This window comes from Mixophyes fleayi, chromosome 6 (genome assembly GCF_038048845.1).
Source record: "Mixophyes fleayi isolate aMixFle1 chromosome 6, aMixFle1.hap1, whole genome shotgun sequence".
Taxonomy (NCBI): Eukaryota; Metazoa; Chordata; class Amphibia; order Anura; family Limnodynastidae; genus Mixophyes; species Mixophyes fleayi.
Genome location: NC_134407.1, coordinates 198,353,810 through 198,369,712, shown reverse-complemented (window position 1 = coordinate 198,369,712; position 15,903 = coordinate 198,353,810). Strand labels below are relative to the sequence as shown.

The window sequence follows — 15,903 nt, the reverse complement described above, 5'->3', positions numbered from 1 at the left end:
AAAAGTAACAGATCCACTAATTGCCCTCAGATATCAAGAAAGAGACCAAGATAATGCAGAATATGGGGGCAACATGCATATGAACGTGCCATGCTGGGAAAAGGACGAAAATGATCGCATGCCAATCATATGCACTTCCTAACAGTGCCCGGTTGTTGTCATATACACACAAAGCAAACCAATTAGCACGCTAGAGAGTAAATAACATGAATGGCACGCTACCCGTTCTTCTCGTCAAATGCCCCACTGTTCATACAGGGAGAGTCTGGTTTTCATTGCAAAAGTCTTCTATGACTGTCAATGCCAGTCAAACATTAGTGTAATGCAGTCCGATAAGTACATTTCTTTTTTTCTCCCTTTTTCAGTTGCTGGCTAAGACGTGGCTTAATGAAGAAATATCAACTCAACTACAAGTTAAACAACTAAAGGTTGTGTGATCTTTATTAATACATTCAGCCAAATTGAGCTTGGCTTACATTCCACTGATTCCTTATCAGTCAAATGTGAAAACTCTGCTTAATGACTGTATTAGTTTTGGAATAGATTCGACCCAAAATAAAATAATTTTGGAGCCATGTGTTCAGATATATTTTTCTATTTATAAGTGATAAGAATCAGAAAGTAATTTTCCTTTCATAGTGCATTTTAGAAGGATGTTATACAGATATCAATGCATAATGTATCAGTATTGTGAGATACAAAGTGGTATATGTGACATATGACTTGGGAATATTGTTTTATCAACATTCAATATATTTTTTTATTGATTTATTTATTCTCAGTGGAGACTGCAGTCCTGAGTAATCGTTAAGGAATGTCCTGGGTGTAGTTGCCAAATAAAATATTAAAGGGTCTGGAAAAAAACACTTATTTTCTAATTTTAGAATGTTTGCATGATTTCAGTTATTATTATTATTATTATTATTATTATTATTATTATTATTATTATTTATGCATTGCTTTTTTTACTTGTTTTATATATTTGAAATCATGGAAATGAATTCAATTCTGGCAGTCAGTTTTGCAGGATGGAGGAATTGTTCCGATGCGGGAAGAGAATGAGGTCAGTGACAATTTCACCGATGGGTCAACTATCTGCCCAATTTAACGAAGGTCTAAAAGATGGTGATAAAAAAAGTAAAGTCATTAAAAAAATGCTTTGAAAAATGCATGTTTTGAAAAAAGCATTTTCTAAAAGTGAACTTGCTGGCTCATGCATGCACCTATCTGGCTGGTCAAGCAAAGTGGTAACTTAGGGCCTGATTCATTAAGGATCTTAACTTGAGAAACTTCTTATTTCAGTCTCCTGGACAAAACCATGTTACAATGCAAGGGCTGCAAATTAGTATTCTGTTTTGCACATAACTTAAATACTGACTGTTTTTTCATGTAGCACACAAATACTTGATAGCTTATTTGTACACTGAAATTTAAAGTTGATATTTGTGTGCTACATGAAAAAACAGTCAGTATTTAAGTTATGTGCAAAACAGAATACTAATTTGCACCCTTTGCATTGTAACATGGTTTTGTCCAGGAGACTGAAATAAGAAGTTTCTCAAGTTAAGATCCTTAATGAATCAGGCCCTTAATCCTTAAGCCTAGGTTAACTGTTACCTCTCTTGGCTGTTGTCAATGCTGATATTGTTCTGGTATATTGCAGCGATGAGGGACAGTTAATGTCACTGTGATAAATAGGGCGCTATGTTCAGACCTGACGTGTTCTTTGCTACAATGATGTGCATTCCTGACTGCATTTTAGATAACTAAAAAAAATTACTTTTTTCTTTCTGCTATGATCATTGAGATTTGCAGAGTTGACTTATGGATTTTTCGTCACATTCCACTTTTCATCAATGCCACCTATCTGATTGGTTCCATGACTTTAAACCCTCTTATAATTGTAGTGGAGAAAATGGCTAACTAAATGCAAAATCATTGAGACTAATTTAATGTCGGACCATAAAATTGGACTTATCTCACAAATATGCATGTCATGATGTCAGATTTGTTTTATAACTTTCAATATATTTCGTCAGTACAGTCCCCTATTTTGGGGCTCTTCCCCGCTGCCCTTTACAGGGACATGTTTGTTTCCCATGGGTGGGGACGTTAAGAGGTATCTTTTGTTCCCATAATGACATCACCACGCCCATCATGGTCATGGCCACACCCCCTGTCCCTGTCCCATTGCAAGGTTCTGCAATGTTGGGAGGTATAAAATCAAGTGTATAGATATATAGTTAATCAGTTCTGATACAAAAACAATATGATGTGTGTTACATACCTGATATTTCTTTGCCTGTATTATGGATGCACTTGTGACGCAAAATATCAAAATAAAGTGTGTAACTAGCAATCCTATCTTTTGTATGTAAGAGATGTATTTGTTTACATTACATTGTATGTATGCCAACTGTTATAAATAAAGCTGAGTTTAAAAAAAGTGTAACAGGTTAATTCTTTAGACTGGGATTTCAGATTAACTCTCATTTATTCCATCTGCGTTTCATTCCTGTGGGAATTATAGATAAATGAAGTTACTTATTGACTGGAGGTCCGCTTTCTATCTATATATATCTATTCCTTGGCGTGTTTTTGACAGCAGTGAGAAAGGCTTCTAGTAATGAAAGCTAAACATAGTGATCTTTAACTGGAAGTGGACCTTCCGCTGACAATTTAGAGACTGATTGGCAGGGCCAGGATTATGGCATAAAAAAGGGCCTAAGAATACTCAGCTAGTTCTATAATTAATTGCTTACATTTATTTATCTTTTAACAACTTTATTTATAGAAATCGACAGTTAGGTAAATACAATAAGTAAATATAAAGAAGCAAACTGACAACTGAACAAAACACAGTAGTAAAAAGAGCGACAAATAAGCTTATTATTAAAAGCAAAAATGCCAGGTTCCCAATAGCAGAGGGGTGATCATCATCATCACCTAACTCACATCAGTTCCTGCCCCATTGAAGCTTACAATTTAATCCCCTAACATACACACACACACACACACAAATTAATAGCAGCCAATATGTTTTTGGAGTGTGGGAGGAAACCAGAGCACCTGGAGGAAACCCACGCAGACACAGGGAGAACATACAAACTCACACAGATAAGGCCATGGTCTGGAATCGAACTCATGACCCCAGTGCTGTGAGGCAGAAGTGCTAACCACTAATACCGCTTTCATACTGCCGCCCCGGCAATATCCCGGGTTTTTCAAGCGGGGTTTTTGTCGGGGCTCGGAGCGTCCCAGCTCAGAAACACCATTCATACTGCACCTCGCCCCGGCAAAAACCCGGGATTTTGGTGCAGTATGAATGGGGTATAAGCCACCGTGCTGCCCATCAATTTCAATTATTTATATAGCTCCATCAATTCCGCAGCACTATACAGAGAATATTTCTCGTTCACATTAGTCCCTGCTGCTTTGTTTACAGTCTGAATTCCCAAACACACACTAGGGTTAATTTTTGTTGGCAGCCAATTAACCTACTAATATTTTTTGGGAGTGGGGGAGCAAACACAGGGAGAACATACAAACTCAACACAGATAAGGCCATGGTCAGGAATCAAACTCTTGATCCCAGCACTGTGAGGCAGGAGTGCTAACCACTGAGCCACCGTGCTGCCTGAATGAGAGAAAACACGACAGCTCAGTTGCTGACTATGTACAAAGTTAACAAAAGTTTTTTCGATTTTAAATGGGTCTGGAATTGTGGTGGTGGAGGGATAGGGGAGGAGAAACGTGTTTGTGAGAGTGGGAGAAGCAAAAGGTTGTGGAATTGGCAGAAAGGAAACCAGAGGCTTTGAACGCTTACAAGGTTTCCAGGAGTGTGGTATTGGTCATATAGCTCCAAGTCTTATGAATAGCAGAAAGTTGGCTGGATAAGTATACCATGGAGAAGACAAACCATATATGATTTAACAAGGCTATTCTATTTGAAGGAGCCTGCTTCTTCCATTCTCTAGCGATGAGCTTTTTTGCCTGCATTAAGTACTAATAATACATTGTAATTCATAGGAAAATGAAAAATGATCAAATTCAATACTAATGATATAGAAGATACAGTAAAACTAGTGCACATCCTGTTGTAGGGTTCTATTAAATGCTTCAATGCAATGGAAAACAGACAGTACTAACACATAGGGAGAGAAGTGACAGTAACTGGCCTGAAAACATCCCCACTACAGCGCATAACGGGTTCAAATTCTAACAATAAATGGTGTCAAAGAAGAGTCTAACATGGCATCTAGCAATAATGGACTTTGAAACATCATTAATCTGGCTGTGCTGTTTATTTAGATATTAACACACCCATAATGCGATTGGGGAATACCAGGACAAAGCAGTACAAATATCACAGAGGAGATGCAAGTTTTTAATCATATTGAAGAGTAATCGCCCACAGTAACTGCCACGTGAGCCCATGCCTTGCTAATGAAACAATAATACTTTAACCTTCCCATCAGAGGGAAAAGAAACACACAGGAAGGAACAAGTCTTTCATCATGTTCATTTTCCCTTCCTGGATCTTTCAGGGAATTTACAGAATGGCACGCTTTATAAAAAAAAAAAACAGTAATTTACATTATCAGCTAAAATTACACACAAAGCAGATTAAATATAAACCAAAAAGTACCAATCTATGATACAAGGTGAAACTAATATAGTCATCTAACAAAGGCTGCCGATAAGGTGAAACAATGGGTCTGATTCAAATCGTAAACGCAAATTGGGCGTAACTTCCGTGTTTAAAAAGAATCTGCAACTTTTGCGTAGTTCCGGCTGTGTTCAAATCAAACCGTTTCTTAATGTACGTTTCGATTTGTATAGGGGTAGCGCCATGGCACTGCGCTCTCTATAAAGAGTGTGCACTTTCCGCAAACGTAGACACACCTACAGGCTGACGTACTTTTAGAAGCATTTGCATTATGTTTGCTACATGTGTATTTACAATGAATTCACATCACAATCCACATAACTTTTATGTGATCATAAATTGAAAAAGCAAATGGTAATAATATAATAGCAAACCAATCGAACAAATTTAGCTATATTTTTCAGCAAGGACACTTGCTGGAGATTAACAATATATACTGTGTTTTTTATTTACCCTTTAAGTGCACTTTAATCATTAGTACCTGCTGTCAGAGGTCTGAGATCGTGTATCTCCATTCAGTATGTTCTATTACAACTGACTTCAGAGACAGAGAATATCGGAGTCTCCCCATATGAGGAACCAACTGCGGTAACTACTTTCACAGGAATTATTTGGGCTGGAACATTACAGCGAGGGGACGCGAGATCCCCTATCCAGCTACGTGTTACATCCCCGCAGCGGAGCACATACCCGCTAAAAGAATACCCCTGGTGCAGGGGAAGGAATAAATGCTGTTTGCACCCATTATCATCTGCTACAGGTGAAGCGAGTTATCAAACGCCTTACCACTGTAAGGGTCACGCGATAGTTCTACTAACAAATGTGGATCGGCAAATGGACCCTGTGTTCTGCTATAATTACCCTCACGGGGAGTGAGCTGGCCTCCCTTCTAAATTTATTTGCTTATATATATATATATATGCTCTCAGTTCATTAATTCTGCAGCTGTGTTTTTAACATTGTTTCATAATTCCTCATTTAATCTGTTATTTAGTTATTGCAGCATGGTGGCTAAGTGGTTAGCACTTCTGTCCCACAGCGCTGGGGTCATGAGTTCAATTCCCGACCATGGCCTTATCTGTGTGGAGTTTGTATGTTCTCCCCGTGTTTGCGTGGGTTTCCTCAGGGTGCTTCGGTTTCCTCCCACACTCCAAAAACATACTAGTAGGTTAATTGGCTGCTAACAAAATTGACCCTAGTCTCTGTCTCTCTCTCTGTGTGTCTGTCTGTGTGTGTGTGTGTGTGTGTGTGTGTGTGTGTGTGTGTGTGTTAGGGAATTTAGACTGTAAGCTCCAATGGGGCAGGGACTGAATTGAGGTCTCTGTACAGCGCTGCGGAATCAGTGGCGCTATCTAAATATATGATGATGATGAGGATGATATATATTTAGATATTTGACAATGAGATATATATGGGCTGTGGTGGGAAAATTATAGCCCGCTCAGTATTTAGCCGCTGCTACTTTAGGTAGAGATTCCAGATATAGAATATAAACGTTTAAATATATAAATCTGACGGTGTTATAAATAAATGGTGATGATGATGATGATTTAGCAGAAAAAGGCGCACCTACGCCAACCGAGGACATCCAAGGGTGCAATCCGAGGTTCCTTCTGCACAGCAAAAGTAACTTTGCCCTGCGCATTGGACAATTTGCGCCTTGTAAATGACATTCAACTTATCTCTTTATCTCTGCCACGTCAGACAGCGAGGCTGACACAAGAGCACAGCTGTGTTATAGTATCTAACTCCTCTGTAAACACTGATTAAATAAGTTTATCGGTTGAAGCATCTGCTGTAAGCTGTACAAGTTGGTTACAGAAACCATTTGCTCAGAGCAGCAAAGCTCAGCCGTTCCTGCTTTTTTTTTATTTACCATTTTTATTATAAACCATATCCTAAAATACCTAATATCTTGGAAGCGTAAAATGTTGGAATTTTTTGCCTGGCTTCCGCCTATGGTATTTTATGTGTTTCCAGCTTGTGTGTAAGTGTGTAACAGGGTGTGGAAACTAGTTACATCAAGGGAGGAGCGAAAGGCACTACAAAATTCTATTAATCTTAGGGTAGTGAAGGGGGAGGGGAGTTAGTACAAACCAGGAAATGCTAGCACAAAACTGCACTCTCTACAATCATATAACCATCTTTACAAAAAAGAGAAAAGCAGAAGTCAGGATAGACCTTCCTCTTTGCCTGAAGGTTTCTGCAGTCATCACGCATAAGCAAGAAGGGAAAAGAGAAAATAAACACACCCACTCAGTCACTCAGTCACTCAGTCACTCAGTCACTCGCTACCTTTCACTGGAGTGAATGTCATTCTGTCTCTGCACAGTCTGTGCAGATTCTTACTGTCTGCAAGAAGTGGAACTGCCTCTGTGTACCTAGTGGGGAACAGCTTTTACTACTCATAATCCCCGGAGTCTCCGGCAACATGGACACATTTTGTGGATCCGGTGGGAATCTGGGTTCTAAATTTTGGGTAAGAATTTAGCAATGTTATATAAAAAAAAAATCTATTTGGCAGAGCCTGTCTAACACTTTTATGTGTCTTTATTTTCTCATGTGGCTTACTTATGGCAATGACAACTCTTTGTAACCAACTTTTCCTTAAAATGGTAACACACGCTGCAAGACCAGGAGTATTAATATGTTACCAAAATGTATCATATTCCTAATACTTTTGTTACTATTTTGCCACAATATAGGTATGATGGATTGAGTGTTTTATATTGCATTGGGGTAAAGGTAACAATGAATCACTTTGCTTATGATAATTCATTTTGCCACATTCACAGTCTATTGTGTTGAATGATATATATATATATATATATATATATATATATATATATATATATATATATATATATATAAACTACAGTTAAAAGTTAAATTGTGTATTGTGCATTTCACAGCACACACACAATGGAAACAGCTGTTTTCAAGTGAATACATTACAAATATAAGGTTGCAACACTATTTTTAACACTTAGCATGAGAGATTGATTGTGCTGCTGGTTTCTACTTCTCTTTTGGTCAATTGCGTTCTGGAGAAACAACTTTGCACTGTCATGTGGCTGCGGTAGATGCAGAAATCTCAGTTTATACTGTAAATGCCATGCTCGGGTCCCATGGCTTGAAAGATGTATATTTTGCAAAGACAGAGTGGAGTCATGCTGGCTGCAGTATACTAAAGAAGGTACAGACAAGGACACAGCTGTTTTACATACGCATGACAGATGTGATACAGGGCTCTGAAATTCATTCATACACATAGGACCAGTACACTAAAATACAAGTTGGCCTTTATAAAAGAGTAACCCATAACAGCGAAGACGATAGATGTAAATATTTCAGTTTACCAGAACTGAAGATATATGAATTAGGGGCCTGATTCATGAAGGATCTTAACTTAAGAATCTTCTTATTTAAGTCTCCTGCACAAAACCATGTTACAATGCAAGGGGTGCAAATTAGTATTCTGTTTTGCACATAAGTTAAATACTGACTGTTTTTTTCATGTAGCACACAAATACTTGATAGTTTATTTGTACACTGAAATGTAAAGTTGATATTTGTGTGCTACATGAAAAAAACAGGCAGTATTTAACTTATGTGCAGAACAAAATACTAATTTGCACCCCTTGCATTGTAACATGGTTTTGTCCTGGAGACTGAAATAAGAAGTTTCTCAAGTTAATATCCTTAATGAATCAGGTCCCTATTTATCAAGTCCTAGAACATGTGGAAACTGCTTTATTCCCCATGATTTAGGCAATTTTAAGTAAAATAACTATTTAACAAAAGCCTATTGGAGATATCTCCTGCATTAGGCAAATGACCGCATAATACTACAGTCCCCTTTAGAACCCGGATTTAACGTAAGAAAGAAGTCCAAGGGACAGCCTCCTATCAGATGCGCTGTCTGTACATAACTTCAATAGTAAATTAGATGATTATAGGGCAGCACAGTGGCCTAGTGGTTAGCACGTCTGCCTCACAGCACTGGGGTCATGAGTTTGATTCCCGACCATGGCCTTATCTGTGTGGAGTTTGTATGTTCTCCCTGTGTTTGCGTGGGTTTCCTCCGGGTGCTCCGGTTTCCTCCCACACTCCAAAAACATACTGGTAGGTTAATTGGCTGCAATCAAAAATTGACCCTAGTCTCTGTCTGTCTCCCTCTCTGTCTGTCTTTGTGTGAGTGTGTGTATATATTAGGGAATTTAGACTGTAAGCTCCAATGGGGCAGGGACTGATGTGAATGAGTTCTCTGTACAGCGCTGCGGAATTAGTGGCGCTATATAAATAAATGATGATGATGATGATGATGATGATTATTAATGTTGTAACCAGGAGTTGGTATTTTACCTACGTACAGCAGACTTCCTGAAGGTCACAGTCTGGTTGGTAATTGGTAACTCAGCTATACAACAAACATAAATACAATGTCAAATATATAATATAAATCATACTTACCATCTTTGAAATTCTCACTTCCGGAAGATCCAGGACGGTAGGTCAAGTGGCAAGTGCAGGGGGCATGGCGTGGCCAATTGTGTTCTTTTAGCGTCGTCTCTACGGCAAAGTTCTGCAATAACATCATCACGCCGCAGGGGCAGGGCCAGATTCAAAGCTAATCACGCCAATGAGGCCCCTGTCTTGCCCACTTCACTAGGAAGAAATTTAGGAGAAAGGCCCGCTTTCCCCGAAATTCAGCAGTTTCCCTGACATTCTGGGAGAATAGGCAAGTATGTTATAAATTTTGCCAAGGATACGCAGGTCTATGGCTAGACATTGATTTGGTCAACATTTAGAAAGTCGACAACATTAGGTCGACAACTCAAATGTCGACATTATTAATAGATCGACAATCCGAATGTCGATAGTATTAATAGGTCGGCAATCCGAATGACGACAATATTATTAGGTCAACAATTTTAAATGTAGACAATATTTTGTGGTTAGGGTTAGGGATAGGCTTAGGAATATGGTTAGGGTTAGAGTCAGGGATATTATTGTCAACATAATAACACTTGAGTCGCAATTACGTGAGCATGTCATTACTATACTTGGCCTACGCTTATCTGTCCCCTTCCCCCCTCCCCCATTTCATCTCTAAGTCTAAGATGTCGTAATTATAAAATGAGCTAAAATCGTACGTCCAACTCGACATGAAGCCCTATGTTTGCTCCCAGACTCCTTCTAACTGTTAGGTGTACATGGAAATACTTGCTGGGGAGCATAATACACTCATGGCCTGATTCAGGGTTCAAGCCGCCCTAGGCTAACACGCTCTTAGCACCCCCCTCCCCTTCATTTCAACATTGTTTAAAAGTCAGAAAAAGAACATGGCGTGTGAAAGACTCTGACAGATACATTTTGCCTGAGAATTAAACTAATATGCCTATTGCGTGCTTGTACGCCAATCAATGTACAACATAAATATTCACTGGAGAATAGCCCTCAAGATGTCCTCTGCAAACTTACTATATTTGGGTACACTTACACAGCTTTATAATTTGAAGTGCAACCCAATTCAGAAAGAAAACATGATACCGCATATTTAAATTCAATGAATTTTTCATTGTTACCTCACAGGTCAAGAACAATGAACCTAGAACATTTTTGTTAGTCAGCTGATGACAAGTTGATGCCCCCTTTCTCTACCCATGAACCAGGCTGCATTCCCTCTAGTCTTTGATACATTTGAGTAGATTTTCTTTTCTGGTGAGAACAAATGTCAGCAGTGATTACTGGTGGATAATGTCTGGGTCATGTGGTGCGCTACAAAATGGCTGCCATTCAGTGACTGAGGAAATGGCCACTATTCCTTTATCCGGTAAATGACCATAATCATGCCCATAAAATGGTGATCACTAACTTGCAAAGCAAACCACTGTCATCATACCCAGCACATCTTACCCTCTGCACACAGATTAGGGATGTGAGTATTTATCCTCTAAATCATGTGTGTTCATTATTAAACAGGCCCCTAAGAGAGGTAGGTAGTAGCGTCCTTCAGTTGCATTACTGAAGGGAACTCTGCTGCGATCAACTCTAGCTCAGTTAGTTTCAGTTCTGATAAGCTCCTGAAGCTCTTACGTGTATGTTAGGGAATGATATCAGTAGATCTGTTATATAAGACAATTTGTACTTGATGTCCTTTTTATGTAACAGCTGTGTGCGTCTTGGCAACAGAAGTCAGGTTTCCCCTAATACCTCTTATTCTGATCACATAATTAGCCTGGTCCAGGCTTCCGAGACCATAGACAGAACTGTTAGTTAATGACTGATAATGCAGCCACCACATTTTTTACAGCATAGCAGAAGCTGTAAAGTCATTTAGAAAGATATTGATAAAACAACTGCAACTCTTTCATGTGGTTACATGTATTACAATGAAACAGTAAAATCCTAGTGTAAATGTGTGTCTTTATCAACTGTAAAAGATAAATACTTTCCTTAAAGGGGATCGGAAGCTTCAGAGAATTCTATCTTTTAGGCAAGCATGAGTCTATGTAGTGGATACAAATTTATAGTAGATCCATTGTATAAGGTAGAGTTCCCCTTTAAATCTGTTTAAAAATGCAATATATCCACTTCAATGACAGTGTTTATAAGAAACTCAAAACAATTTCAATATTTTGCAAGGATACCATGTCACATGACTTCTCCCGGGGGAGAAGTCATGTGACATGGGGTAGGAGGAGGGCGTGGTGACATTGTCCATAGACCCGCCCCCACTATATTAAAAGTCGAGGGGGTGGAGCCTAATCATGCGATTAAGCCCCACCCCTGCCGTGAATTTCAGCAATTGCGGGAGCTTTGCCAACTCTCCTGCAATGTCCGGGAGGCTCCCGCATTTCGTGTGAGAGTGTGGCAATCTCCCGCATCTGCCCACTTCCTAGTGAAGTGGGCAGAATTAGGTCCAAAACGCCGCGAGCCAAGTTCAGAAAGTTGGCAAGTATGAGGCAAGTATGCATTAACTACAATGTTAAATCACCAGCCCACTATATCATTGGCGACACAAAGTTCAGTGTATATTAAAGTCAAACAAACATAGCAATTAGCACTGATATTAACATATAATATGTTTCTATCGGTGACAGAGTGGGTGCTGGCTTTTGAATGCCAATCAGCGTGAGAGAGAGAGAGAGATAAGTTAGTCACAGAATGTTATCTTAAACTTTCACATTCCAAGAACTATAACAATGAACTTGTTGAGTGTTCATTCATGTTTCCTAATACTTAGAATCTAGCACTAAAACAAACATATACCACAGGATACGAACAGTAATAAGCAGTATAATAGCCAACTGCTTGCTTTAGTTTAGTTTACACAGTTTGGTATATAGGCATAAATTAATTAGTTTTTTCTAAATATTACCATAATGTTAGTTTGTAATCAAACAGCATTGAAGTGACTGTAATAGTTTTTAATGAAATATATACAAGGATATCATGAGGTATATGTCATTTTGTCGCGGGGGTGGGGCCAAAATTACGCGATTCTCTGTGAATCGCGTCATTTACACAACTAAATTCCGGGATGTGGGAGAAATGCCAGCTCTCGCGGGAGTCTGGGAGACTGACCCGAATTTTGGGAGCCTCCTGGACTTTCCCGGAGAGTTGGCAAGTATGGGTTAACACCAGAGAAATCATAGATTTCTTCAGGTTCAAAATAGCTTACCGTAGTCTATGGGGACGGTGGTGTTAGGGAATTCATTAAGCAGTCTAAAGACCATCCATTTCAAATAGTTATACCCAGCACACTGCTACTAGGATGAATCATTACATGCCATTTATGTACATTCTAACTCCTCTGGGAATAACTTTGCATCTATCCACTAGCCCTCAGTCTGTATTGAGCATAATTGTTACCTAGGAGACTAGCAAACCAGTCACACAAGATCTCAAAAGCTATGACTTTCCTCTGCCATGGAGTGATACAAGATAGAGAAGCACCCCCTTCCAAGTCATGCCTGCTTTCTGTAAAAGGCAGGACAAACAACATGCTTCATAAATCTAATTCAGTATATATAAATCAGTAATTTCAGGATCATCACTTAACTCAGTCATATACAGAGTTTGATAAATACTAATACACAAAAGTGATTTTACCAATGCCCTGTATTAACAATTAATATTTTAAAAGTATTCATACAATAAAGTCATAAGTGACTAATAATCTCATTAACGGGTCATAATTTATCACATGCGTTAGACTTACCAGCAAGTATTGATGAGTCCTGTGGGACATGATTACTGCTACCTGTATTTCTCGAGTGTTAATGATATATTTCTTAAACCGATTATAATATCATGCATGTTATTACTTCCGTCTCTGATTTGTAGCTTTGAATATTGTCAAGATTTGAGAAAAAATGCTGTTATGCTTATTAGTTATCACATTTGCTTGATATGTTTACTGGAGCATTCTAAAATATAACTGTCAACACTTTCATCAAATAAGAGGCTTGTCTTAAACTAATGGAAAATAGCATCCATTTTAAACTGCCTAAAAACCTTACTTGGCAACATTTTAGGACGTGATGCTGTGTTTCTCCTATGAAAACAAGGCTTTTCTCAGTTTCATAAATAGACTCCAGGGTGAGCAGTACTGTGATGAATTTATGGAAGGCATAGAGAACTGTAATAATTAAATGTTCTGCTTTAAAAATGGATATTAAAAGGGACTCAAACGCTATTTTTTTAATTTTCCCATTGTATTTGTCCAATGTAAATATTAAGGGATGACGGTATATAAATATTCTTGAAAAAATATAGTAAGCTTGTTTGTATGGTTTGCCTTCTGTTCCATGTAATCTAATCACTTTGGGCCTGAGACATTAAGGAAAGCAATGCAAAAAAAAAATAGTAATTTTGCACCTTGGCAAAACCATTTTGCATTGGAGGGGTAGGTCAATTTAAAATGTGTGGACAGATTTATAGTTGGAGTAAGGCATGTCCTAGATCAACTTTAAATTTCAGTGTAAAAAATAAAGTTATCAAGTATTTGTGTGCTACATGAAAAAGCAGCCTGTATTTAACTTATGTGCAAAACAATAAACTAATTTGCACCCCTTGCATTGTAACATGGTTTGTCCAGGAGCAAACCTACTCCTTTTTTTGCCTTACTCTCCTTAATGACTCGGGCCCTTTATCTCCTGCCAGAGTTTGACTGCCCATTCACTTGGGTTGTGATAAACCTCTCACAATAAATTATCTTGATGGTGTGGGTTAGCGGAAAGGCATGACTAAGGGTATGGCCAGGGGAGGGCTGGCAAATTTTAGACTAGGGGACAAGACTCCCATAGTCGGCTACTTTGGTCCGAATATGGGAGTCTTGCCCCCCAGCCCAGCCTGCCCCTGGGTATGACATTATTGGAGGTGTGTCCTGAGCAGGTAAAAGGTGCTATAGAAAACTCCCTGAGTTTGTTCATAGCTTATGGCATAAAATTATCTCATACTTCCCAACTTTGTATAGTTGGCCTCCGGGAGATCCCAGAGTGGCTGGGGGGCAGAGCGTAGCAAATCGTGTCATTTTGGCCCCGCCCCTTGATGAAAGTGTGTTTTTGTTGTGGGGGCAGGGCCAAATGTCTCCATTTACCGCAAATCGCTTTATTGAGGCCTCCCATCATGCAGAATGCTGGAGAAATGCCTGCTCTCCCGGGAGTCCGGGAGACCCACTTAGAATTCGGGAGTCTCCCGGGCATTCCGAGAGAGTGAACAAGTATGAACTGTCTGTAGCATATGCAGTCCTTTGTACTAAGCACCGTTAAACAAAAAAAGCATTTTGAGTGTCATTTAGCGTCTCTCTAAGTGTGGAAAGTAAAAGATGTGAGCAATAAAGTCAGCTGTAGCAGGTATTGGTCCTCACTAGGCATGGTTTTATTGGTAAGTCACTGATATGACATGGCAGCGTGCAGTGAACAATTTATGTATGTATCTTATTCTGAGCAGACAGAGCTGTTCTGACATTAAATAAATGGTAGGACTCAGATAAACATCATGGAATGCAACACGTGAAAACTGCAGGAATATTACACTGTCGGCTGCTATGGAGCCACCTCAATGTACCTCAATGTACGACATACCCACAGGAGCACTTTATCAGACAGCACTTGTGTTTTTTTTCCAAATCTGTGCAAAATGAATAACACTCTATTAAAGTACCATTGCTATGGATCTCTTGCTGTCTTTGTCGTGCATGGAAAGTAATTAAATACACAGTGGTGACATCAGAGTCTGTGGATATAAACAGAGCACTATCTGGTTGTACTTTGTGTTTTGAAAGCAATTATTTCCTGAAAAGGCAATCATCTGGATGAACAATTAAACTCTCCAAAAAGCCATTTCTCAAATTAATTTAACAATGACCCTACCACGACTTCCCCTTAGCATTTGTAGAATATCTGAGTGTCGAGGTCGAGGAGTTAGATTTCACTCTGTAAGGAAACACTTGTGAATTCTTGCAGTCTGGTGAGCTGATTCAGAGCATTATGTCTCATATTAATATTACATCATGTCCCAGAATGTCCGAGAGACTCCTAGATTGCGGAGAATGTCTAGAAAACTCCCGATTAGGGTGAGATCTGAGGGACTCCAGAGAGAAGGCAAATCTACTCAATTCTCCTGCAAGGTTGGCGGCTATGTGCTGTGATATCTACCTCAATGAACACTAGGGGCCCATGTAGAGTTGGACGCAAACTGCGTTTTCAGCGTATAATCTGCTTTTTTACTTCTCCGCATGCCCACAAAGCACTAGTTACATTTGTAGCCACATGTAGACTGAGACGTATATTGCTCTTACTGATATATGTGGCCCCTTACAACTGAAGAGCCAGAACGGGTGGGGGGCAGTCGGACACGTTAGGGCGAGTTGGAGCAAATGTGACTTATGTAGCAGATGTCTGGAGAATGGGAATCTTGCGGGTGCTCAATAATGTCAAGACAGTCAAAAAATTTTAAATGACACTTCATATGTACACACATTTTCTCATATTTGACTACAGGGGAGATGCAATAATATTGTTTTTTGTTTTTTTTGGATTATGGACTCTATATATTGATTTTTAGGTTTATGGACTCTAAACATTATCAGCAGTTTATTTGAGAACCGAGAACAGGCTAAAATCCAATGGATGACAGAACTTGGCAAACAATTTTGGTCATCTCTAGTTTGAGAAAATTTTGGGCTATATAGTCTACATTTGTTCACTACTGCTTGCCTATTA

At 39.0% G+C, this 15,903-nt stretch overlaps 1 protein-coding gene across 1 annotated transcript in view; it reads left to right on the top strand.

The window, feature by feature from the left end:
• The first annotated feature begins 6,760 nt into the window (after positions 1-6,760).
• ABCC3 (ATP binding cassette subfamily C member 3) overlaps positions 6,761-15,903 on the top strand; it is an 88,775-nt gene continuing 79,632 nt past the window's right edge. Inside the window, exon 1 of the mRNA XM_075177968.1 lies at positions 6,761-7,148. Coding sequence (XP_075034069.1) covers positions 7,101-7,148 — 48 coding nt within the window. The 5' untranslated portion in view covers positions 6,761-7,100. The remainder of the gene's footprint in view (positions 7,149-15,903) is intronic.